This window comes from Melanaphis sacchari, unplaced genomic scaffold (genome assembly GCF_002803265.2).
Source record: "Melanaphis sacchari strain LSU unplaced genomic scaffold, SCAv2.0 Contig520_pilon_pilon, whole genome shotgun sequence".
NCBI lineage: Eukaryota > Metazoa > Arthropoda > Insecta > Hemiptera > Aphididae > Melanaphis > Melanaphis sacchari.
The window spans coordinates 24,784-36,271 of record NW_020271354.1 but is presented as its reverse complement, the minus strand read 5'-3'; the positions used below and the strand labels follow the sequence as shown (position 1 = coordinate 36,271).

General features: G+C 25.8%; 1 protein-coding gene and 1 long non-coding RNA gene across 2 annotated transcripts; both read right to left on the bottom strand.

Moving 5' to 3' along the window:
• Nucleotides 1–728: 728 nt before the first annotated feature.
• Nucleotides 729–5,936, bottom strand: LOC112599510 (the record flags this gene model as incomplete). The annotated part of the gene is made up of 10 exons (XM_025346425.1): nucleotides 5,677–5,936; nucleotides 4,294–4,504; nucleotides 4,062–4,207; nucleotides 3,826–3,980; nucleotides 3,540–3,715; nucleotides 2,959–3,107; nucleotides 2,695–2,887; nucleotides 2,465–2,576; nucleotides 1,913–2,084; nucleotides 729–1,192 (listed from the first exon to the last, which is right to left on the bottom strand). Coding segments are annotated over exons 1-10 (1,893 nt in total), but the record flags the coding sequence as incomplete, so codon positions are not given.
• A 3,196-nt stretch (nucleotides 5,937–9,132) lies between these two features.
• LOC112599507 lies at nucleotides 9,133–10,590 on the bottom strand. Its single transcript, XR_003114944.1, has 2 exons — nucleotides 10,410–10,590; nucleotides 9,133–9,260 (listed from the first exon to the last, which is right to left on the bottom strand). It is a non-coding gene; the product is annotated as an uncharacterized LOC112599507 (long non-coding RNA).
• Nucleotides 10,591–11,488: the final 898 nt, after the last annotated feature.

Genomic DNA, 11,488 nt, shown 5'->3' with positions numbered 1-11,488 from the left:
GCATTCCGTTTGTTTAACTGTATAGTGTCTAACGCTATTATCCCTTATTGTGGCAATTTATCGAAGTAAGTCGGACGTAAAAAGTATAATATTGCAATAAAAATAATATTTAAAAAAAATAAGTAAATAAAATAAACACGCAAACACAAACATCGGGAAATTTAATGATATTTATAACCCAGTTAAACTTAGTTGATAGAAAAAAATTAGAAATTTTTAAGTGAATTTTTTAATTCAATTATATAATATAATTAGACAATTGACTTACTGATTTGGGTTAAATTAATATGTGTATGTGTGTGTGTGTGTAAGTGTAAGTGTTTTTTTTTATTTTTAATATTAAATGACCAACAGATAATTTAAAACTATTAAAAATCTATTATTTTTACTAAACAATTTTAGCTAATGCACACAAGAAGTAAATTTAAGAATTACACATTTTATTTCCTATCGTTCATCAACAAAAGACAATAATAATCGTATCATATTTATTATTGTTCAATTACTTATAAACAAATGTGACCCAGATTTTATTGGAAGTAACTCGTTATTAATGAAGTATATCAATGAAAAAAATAACAATTTTATTAAAAGTTAAGTTAATAAAAAATAAATGCAAAGAAAATAAGTTTAAGTTAAGCTACTTATAACTTGACCTAACTTTTAATTCGTTTATCGTGTCACGAACAAACAATTTAGCATACAACAATATTATAACTGTGACTTACCGACTTGCCTACATGTAGTTCAGTGACACGACTTTTGATCATCGTGATCAACGCAATTAAGTATGCATGCCGGACCGCCATAGCATCGGTAGACTGCAATATGGCAGATGACAACTCTACGCCGTCGACGTCACCGGTCATCGCGACAATATGGTTTTCATTCCAAACCTCCCCGACTTTCAGCGAATAATAGTGATAAATGTGTGCTACAATGGCCTTGTCCTGGAAACCGGACACCAGACCGCAAGCCCGAATCGTTCTTTCCTCGATGTCGTTATCAAGTTCGTCCCGGGATCTATCCTGCAGCCGAGCATTTTCTAACCCAGAGAACTCGACCAGCTGCACGAGAAGATAAATCTTTGGCTGGGCGCACAGAAACATGGACTCTACCGTCGGACTGCAGAGACTGATCAAGTTTATCGCGGTGGTTGCGTCCCGTTGCTCTTGGAACACGAATTCATCGTCTGCAAACAACGGCCATTATAACGTTATTAATCTACCGAATTTCAATATTTATTGCATGAATTTTATCTGTTTAAAGTGTGAGAGTAGATAATAATCAATAATAATAATAAATATTTTTGGGAAACGAGAATATCAGATGCAATAACGTTTTAATGTCAGTGATTCTCTTAAGCTAGGTTCCTAGTCATATATCGTTTGCCATGTATCGTGTCGTGTCCAAAAGTTGAAATGGACCACAATCTCTGTGAATTTTCCAATATATCGTGGTGAGTAAATAATATTACAGTTACAACAGTTAATCAGAATACAATAAAAGGTATATGACACGATAGACGATATCATGACAGTTGTGAACCTAGCTTAACTTACGCTATAACGGTAATAATAGTTTTTCAGTGTCATCATCCAAAATAATAAAAAAACCATCAGCAAAGGAAGTCGAAAGCGATGAGTGATATTACTACATTGACAATATTATTGTTTTTATGAAATTAAAAATAAAATTTGACCTATTTATTAATAAATCAATTCAAATAACGTTTTCGCTCAAAAAATACTTAAGAGGAGTACCTATATCAATCTTAAATAATTAATGTTTTTGTCACATAATATTTTTATGGACATTAAATACCGTTTTCTAAAATAATGTTTGTGAATGTAGAAGTGGAAATGATTATACAATCTAATTGGTCATATTATGTACTATTATTAGCCTTGACCTATAAAATTAAATCGGACTGTTTCACGTCTCCAAATTTCGCACACCAATTCCAAGTAACCCTTTCCCGTCTTGATGGATTTCCATTTCTTAATATGACATTTTGCTGATTTGAATACGGCTAAATCTACGAGGGTTGACAGCATCACGAGCTGTATGGGATATTTTAAAATCTGAAAATTAAGCGAACGCTGTTAGGTTAATTAAAAAAAAAACATGTTTCGTGCATGTTGAACATTTGAGTATACTGTGATTTTGTCACCTTTATAAATAAAAAATAAAAATTATATTTTTTTCTGCTTGTGACATAAATATACATTTAAAAAAATGTAGATGTAGGTATATCTATTTATTTTCAACATCAAAAATAAAAATAAATCCACTTTATTAGATAAATAATAATAAAACAAAAATTTGTCTGATAATTTGTAGAAAGATCAACAGTTGTCTATCCCCCAGTTTAAACACGACTTTATGATTTCGATTTATAAATTTAATATATTATATGCTATAAATAACGAATTATAGCGACACAGATTGAGTAGGTACTCACAGTCATAGCGTTCAATATGTGTTCTATTCCTTTAGCTTTTATAAACAGTTCAACTTGGTCATTGTATCGAATTATAGTGTTTTTAATGAAATGCAACAGATCTAACAAAATACTGTAAACACGAGTTCATATCATGCGTGACTCAGTTGGTTTATAAATTAAAATATTACACACATGTGACAAACAAACATCAAGTGCTAAATAAATAATATAGATAATCATAATCATACTTTTGATTAATGTTTTTGTCGGCATCCTCGACAAAGTATAGTTTGAGCATCATCGATATCATGTTAAAAACCACCGGTTGAGCTTCAGGATTTTGCTGATTTTCTCGAAAAAATACATTTAATGTATTTAACCCATACAGGCTAATGTCTTGAAAATTACAATTTTGAGTTGTCAACGTATCCATTATAACAGCTGCAAGAATAAGACAACAAGTGTAATTTAATATATTCATATTTAAATGTGCACGAAACCACTGCGATTACAAATGATCAATAAGTCTGTTTTGAGAGCTTTAAACTTCCGAAGTATGTCGTAATCGTCATTTGAAATGATTCCTATACAAATTATAACATTGACCATCGTGCAAGAGAAATTTTGTTGATACTTTAATGACTTAATTAAAGCCAGTAATCTGTATGTAATAAAAATAATATTTTCATTATTGTCTTGTCGTGACTAAATGTTATTCTTATAACAATGTGTCTCATAAATATCTCAAAAAATATTAAAAAACATTTTTGAAATTTAACTTTATTATTATTATTTTATATTTATATTAATTTTTAAGTTTCTAAGGAAAATATTCTGATTTTGGTACCTATACAAAATAAAATATATAAAACAACATAATTCAAAATATTATATAAACTCAAAAAATTTTAAAAATAAAAAAGGTGGAATATAATTATTTTTTCCATGATAACTTTAAAGATGTCAGAAATGTTAGTTATTCTCAAAATTGTGAATTTTATACTGTATTAATAGAAGTACAAAGTAATATTACATATATGATATTATAATGTTTATAATGTTACAATATAAAAATAAAAAATAAAATACTTACTCTGTGCAGCATTCAGTTTTTATCAAACTATCGACGGAGTTCAGCAATAAATACGGTAAATTTAACAGTGATTGACTTAAAATAGTATGTAAATTATCACTATATATACTTTTCGAATATTCAAAATTTGAGAGTGTCATAAATTCTTTTATCAAAAACGTGTTCAGTTGTTGAAACTACAATATGGGTTCAAAAATCACAAAATAAAATACATAACCATACCAATATTATACTGTTAAATGTTAATAAATAATAACAATATGCCTAAATAATAATAATATTTCACCTTGATTTTTGAAGATAGATTTATAAAAACTTTGCTTATAATATCTAACATTAAACTTTTGAATATAAGATTTTCATTGATAGGATAAAATTCGACATCTTCTAACCAATGTGAAATGTGTATGATTTCTGGCCAAACGCATAACATGACTATGTCTTTAAAAGTTTAAAACCAAGCACGCGCTGTTCAATTATTATAACTTAATAGTTATGTTAATAGTACTTATGAACAATTACCTGTAACAATTTCGGCGGAATATTCATTTTCGTTGATAGAACAATTATCTACTATCTCTCCAAGTATGTAGCAAAAATCATTTCTTAATTTCATACTATTCTCATCGTTTCTCTCAGTTTCGATTTTTATATTGCAAAGTATGATTCTGTATGAAAATAAAAACGGTTTATAAGCTATAAACAATATCCTTGTGGCTGCCAAGAAGTTAAACAAAGTATAGAGTTAACTTACTCCAATGTATTGCGAGTAACTTGTAACGGTTGAATATGAGTACTACTTGAACTTGACTGCAAGCTCCATACAAAAAACATTCTATTCAATAGCATAATCACGAATTCGCATACAGTAAAACGTTCGAATGATACCAATGGCATGTAGAGAAAATTTGGTTTTAACGTATCGACCAGTATCCGCACAGCGTCGAATTTCATCATTTGCAGCACTAAAGGAAAAAAAAACATCTAATTTAATTATATTTAACCAAACTAATTTTTCTAATAAACGATGAATTTTGAGTAAAAATTTTCACAATAATTAGCATTAATAATTTTACAAATATTATTTAAATATCATTTGAAATTAAACCAGAAATCCGTAGACCTTTGAACTTTGATATTATAATACTTCCAGTTTTCTTAAGAGAATATCAGCTTAGTGTCTTTAGACAAACTCTCACTTATGCGCAATATACACAAAACGCATTCACACAGAATATTTATTTTTTTATTATTTGAGTAATTATCTATTAATAATATCGGTAATATCTAAAATTATAGATACCAATATTTTGAAATGTATGAAATATCAATTTGTATAATAAATATTGTCTCAAAAAAAAAATTAATATCTGTTTAAATTTAAAACATTTTATTTTTATTTTTAAAATAAAATATGAAATTGATATATCAAACTCGCAAAAATATTATACTCTGTAATTTTTATTATAGAAAATGTTACTCTAAGATAACTCAAAAGTATTAAAGAAAACGATTATAGATGAAAGATGAATGCATTTAATGTATTATTGGATCTGAGAATTAAAACAGATATTGCATTAAATACTCAAATAATAATACTGGAAAAACTTATCCTTTGTTAATCTTGACTAACGAGGAAAAGTCTTAATTAGGAAAGACTGATAAAGATCCAGTTTTCGAGTAAGCCAATTTTTTGTTTTTGAAATTCAAAAAGGAATAGTCGTCAAGAATTAAAATTTTAGCTGAATATTTGTACCAAAAATTTAAAGAAATTTTTATATAATACGTTATAAATTAAGAAAATACTGATAAAAAGTATAAATCTAATTAAATATAAATTATCCTTGTGTCGGTATTGAGATTATACGGTTAAAACGTGATTTTTGTAAAACCCGTGTAATTCTGTTTTTATCTAATGACAATTTTTTTTCCCCCAAGTAAGAGTATAGTACGTCCCCTATTGTAATAAATTATAATATTTCTTTTTTTTTATATATAACAAATCTATCGTATTTGCGTTAAAAATATCCAAAATAAATAAATAATATACATTTTATATACAGGTATAAATACCTAGTTGTCTCAAAAAGTTATTAGTTTTTCGATCGACGACGATAATATTGTATTCAATATTTACCAGATTGATCGGACAGAGTCGCAATGTTAAATGAAAGTTTCAATAAATCGTCAAGAAACGTTTGGCTCGTGACATTTCCGATGAGTTCCATCAATGTTTTCGGTAAATCACTCATTCCTACGGCTTCGTGACAGCAATGTAATCCGACAGAGTTTTCCGGTACGGTTTGGCGCCTGAGTATAGACGTTTGAATTACGCCGAACAAAAGAATATTGAGTTCATCATGCGCGTGGACCAGCCAAATGCATTTGGCTTCGGTTAAAAACACACCAGAATCATAATTTTTTATTATTTTTTTATGAAATTTATTTATTTAAAATTGTACATAAAACTTCAAAATATATGAATGGGCGCCCATAAGGTTTAACGTTAACCAATTTTAAAACATTTGATATTCCCATATGTCCATACACATAATTCATCGCATGATAATTAAATTGAAAATATTAATACAAATATAAATAACTTATTTGCTAATCATTAAAAAAAATTGTCATAATCAATTATGATAATTTATAAATACTTCTAATGTTATAAAAAACAATAGTTTAAATTATGAATTTATTTCACAAATATGTATATTTTTAAAGCAAGTTAACATCAAAAAAGCATTTTTTTTTAAATTTAAAATAAATATTAAGAATTATTTGAAATTTGAAATTTGAGCGCTTTAAGCATCCCTAATTATCTCTCCTCTCCTTTCACCTATCAGTAAAATACATACACATTTACGTCACTGTGTATCAAATGCGAAAACGTATTTTTAATTTTAATTAAGGTTGACAATATTTTCATATCAACTTTGAAAACAAAAAAACATTTATATAGTAATATTATATTGTATCACCCATAACGTTGTAGAACCGGATTAATATCGGTAAGTTATTCGAACATTCCGTAACAAAACTTATAGTCGGTGGCATCAAGCACAACGACAACATCCCTTCGAGACAGTGCGTGTATTTCGGTTCGGTCAAAAAGTGTTCAGCCAAATACTCAATTATGTCGTTCGCGTAAAATAAATGGTCAAGCGACTGTATTTATAATATATACACACTAATTAAAATTATATGCCAAGCACTATATTATAATTAATTAGAGCTAAATTCTTAAAAAAATCTATTACTAAGACTAACAAAATGTAATATTAAGTACACACGCTCGCACGTGCGTGCGTGCGTGTATGTATGTGATATGGTACCTAACTGGTCTTAATTTCTAAAAAAAAAAGCCGTACAGTAGTAGAAGTAGGTATTCAGACACAATATCTTCATTCTAGATACGGTATACGGTTGGTATTCAGGTATTAAAACTTTCTATGAATTAATAGTCTCGTGGATAAATGCCGCAACACATTGGCCGTCTTATGCAATATTAACGCACAAAAACAATTGGTCTGTAGCTGTATTAATAACAATATATTATTATTATTATTATTACTGGTATTCTCTAGCTTTGCCTGTCATCGATCACTGCACACTGACTGAAAACTCGTAGCATCGACTTTTCGTTGATTAGGGTTAGGCACGTGAACACTGTAGGTAGGGGAATTAACGTAATTTATCGGTCCAATAACAACTTGCAATTTTATTGCCTTATATACAACCATCCATATCTGACAACCGTAATAACTTATTGCAATTAGGATTTGTTTATAAGCCATAAAAACTTATTTTTATAATACAGTAGATAAACATTGATGTTTATAAATAATAATTATTGAAACCCAATCTTAAATAATATATTATACTGAATAGTTTTGTGCACTTCTGTTGTAGTTTGGTTCCAATAATGTAATGTATTATGAATAACATAATAATAATGTAAGTCATTAGAAAGTACGTAATTTTAAATTATCATGAATAAGTTAACATTTAAAACAAAACTCAGTAAAAATCATTTAACCATCGAAATATGGCTCAAATTATGTATAATTTATTTAAATTATACAGGATTTTAAAACCTAATTTTCCGGTGAAACTAGTTAATAACGTATAATTTTTTTTTTTTTTTTGTATGCATATAGTTTCTTACATAAAGAACAATAGTTGAGTAAAATATTTATACCATTAATTATTTCTTTTAAAAGTATAAAAGTTGTATTATATTCGCTTCACAGCAAATGTTTTATATTTTATATTACTGATTTTAAAATACGATTATAAATGATGCACTAAATTTAACGATGACAATTATTTCTAATAGTATATTTGTATACGATATAAATTACTTTTTAAGAATATTAAACTAACAGAAACACGACTTACAAGACTGAAGTGGGTGGATAATTGTATTATCTGTTCGATGTACTTGCATAACCTATTGCAATCGTGGTAAGCGTTTTTCACGCACCGTAAACATTTTGGAAACAAATAGTCGAGGTTAAAGATATTTACTATTGGAAAAGAATCAACACAGATATCCATTTTATTGAGTTGCATTAATATTTAAATGGAACAAAATCGTTATGATATTGTAATAGAGTGCAAAGAAAAAAATCTGTTTACATAGAAACAAATATAATAAACATGCGTTATTAAATATTTATAATAATATTTACTCGAATTAGAAACATTTTAAATTTTAAAAATAGTACATTGAGCGATTATTTTATCAAACAACGCCTATTATTTCATTAACAATTTCGAAAGTATTTTTTTTTTTTTTTTTTTGTAATTTCCAGCTAAAATAAAACAACATTTTTTTATCGTATTTTTTAAATTTTTTAGTTTTTTAATGACTTAATATATTTTTAATTTATTATTCTGTAGAGAAATATTTTGATGAATTAAAATTTTAATTCGGACGAGTAGTTAATGAGTAATAAATATTTAAAGTTATTGTGTGTGTAATGGCGAGGTACGAAAATACCCCAAAAAATGTTACTCAACTACTCCGTTTAAATAAATTTTAAAAACTTATAATTAATAAAAAAAACTGTCCAAATTTTGATTTTAATGTATACAAATACTCCGAAAAATATTATGATTCAAAAGATTAAAATAGAAATGTATGTTATTATTCACAAACGTAAAAAACTTAAACAATGATAACAATAAAAAAACATTGTTATTTTTTAAAATAAAAATGTTGTTTTATTTTTACTATAAATTAATAAATTATGTGAAAAAAAATTCAAAAACAAATAGATGTTGAAATCTTGAAATATTAATTAGTGTGTTTGACGAAAGAATCACTCAATATATTATTATTTGATTTTTCTAGTAAATATAATTTCTCTGTTTTATTCATTTTAATACTCTTTAAGATAGTACATCCACTAATTTAATAACGAATTATTAATTAATTATTGTATTTATTGATTGTGACCTAAAAATTTTTTTGAATGTTTTTAATAGTAATTATAATTTTAAGTCTTTAAGATACTGTAAACAGATAATACGAAGATCAGGAAATCTGATAATAATATCAATAAAAAAAAAAATAGAAAATGAATGATTGACGGGAGAGTTTGTTTTATTTAGCAATGTCAATACATATTATGATTTATTAATTACACGTATTGTTTGGATTATGGCATTTTTGAGTTTGTAATTGATGAATTACATTAATAAAATTCAAATCTGAAACAAAAAAATGTATACAATTAATTAATTAATTTCCATTGTATTTAATTAAATTATTGATTATACTCAAATATTTAACAATTATTATAAATTTAAAACATTAAATGATTTATTTTTTCTCATTTTTATGATTTTATATATATAATATAGTTGTTAAAACCATATATAATGGGTATACATATAAATTTGTTTTTAAGTATTTTGTTCATTTATTTAAATTTAGTATTTTATTTTGAGGGATTAGATAATTAATCTAGGGATACTCGTATGCATAACTATATATTATTTTATTTTTAAACAAAATCTCATAATGTAAATATTATATGTCACTTGTCATACTTCCCAATGGCTTTCCTGCTAAGAATGAATTAATAAAGAAAATATACATATACATTTATCAAGTTCTAGGTACATTAAATGTTTGATTTATTAATTAAAGGATTATAAGTTTAATTAGAAGAGTATGTTAAATTATTCAAAAGATGAAGTTTATAACTAATTATTCTAAATTGTTTACACATTTTCTTTATTAAAAAGTGTTTAAAAAAAAAAATATATTCTTCAATTTAAGACCTTTCACAAGATGCCAGCTGGTATTTTTTATGTTAAAATACTTATTCAACTATAATTAATATTATAATGATTCAAGTTTGAATGCAGACTTGCGTTATAAAAAAAAAACTTTTACTTTGTAGTAGATGACTATGTATATAGCTTACAGACTAAAAGAAACGAACTTTAATTTTTAAAACTGACTTATAATTGATAACATTTATTTAATTAACATAATTAAAAGTGCAAAAATGTGATAAAATTAATATTTTTATTGGAATAATTTTAATCTTATCTTGATAGTGTAACTCAACTATAACAAGTAAGTATTATAATTATTATATTGATATTTATGTTTTCTTTGTTTATGCTTCAATAGAAAAAAGTATACTATTATTTTGTTTATCATGTTTAATTATATTCTCTATCTATGATTATTAAATCGATATTTAAGTTTTGATGTTAATACGTGGATACATAGTTAATAAACGAACTATATGTGTATTTATTACTAATAGAATCATGAAAATAAATGTATATATTTGTGTTATAACCATTGAAAACAAAATTAATCATAAATAGGTAGGTACTCACCATCGATTGATTGGTGGCTGGGGTGGCCTTTGAAATGATTTTGACGGATTTAGCAGATTGGACTTGTCCGACGACAACGATGTTCATGGATACCTTTTCAGCGCCCATTTTTAATTTTTATTTGTTCTCGTAGAATGAACGAAGTGAAGACTAAAAATAAAAAATAAAAATTAATGGTTATTCTGACGACTGAACTGAAACTATTATTATTAATAAATCATATTATACTCACCAAAGAATAAATTTGCACAAAAAATGCGTTATGCCGAAATCGAAATCTCGAGCGCCTTTTTATACGCTAATCTCGCGAGGATTGATAGAAGTGGGACGGACGTGGCGTGATTAAAATATTATGAGTCGGACGTGGCGTGATTTTTATATTTTTGTTGTGAACTGATATTTGTTTATATCGTATACAATAAAATGATTAATAAAATATATTTTAATATAATACGAACCGATTAGTAAAATAAAATTTCGTAGTTTATGAAAATAATTTTGTGAAAAATGTTCATTCATTCTACATTATATTTCATATAATAATTAATTTGCTATATGCATTTAAAACACAATATTATAAGTAATGCATCAAGATTAATAAATAATGTAACAAATAATATTAAATGCATATTATAATATAACTTATATAATAATTAATAAGCAATTGTCGTGAACCATTTATAACTTATTTTTCTGATTTTTAATACTAAAATATATTATAAAATGATGTTTTTTAGATTTTAAAAATCTATTCATTTAAAATGTGTATTGTATAGGTATTACTAATAGCGAATTATTTTAATTATCATATATTTAAATGTTTTAAATTTTGAAGATTTTTATTATTTATAGAATAAGTTATTATAATTGCGAGATTTTTTCAAAATATCTATCATAAATAATATTTATTTTTAGAAATTCACAATTTTTTTATTTAATTATAACAATGCGAGCATTTGTATTTTTAGCTGGACGGTTGTTTCAATAATCATTGTCAAATTATTTTTTATTGTATATTCATAAATATTATTTATGATGTAACGAGACAAAAATGCATCGCACATTAATACCAGTACTAC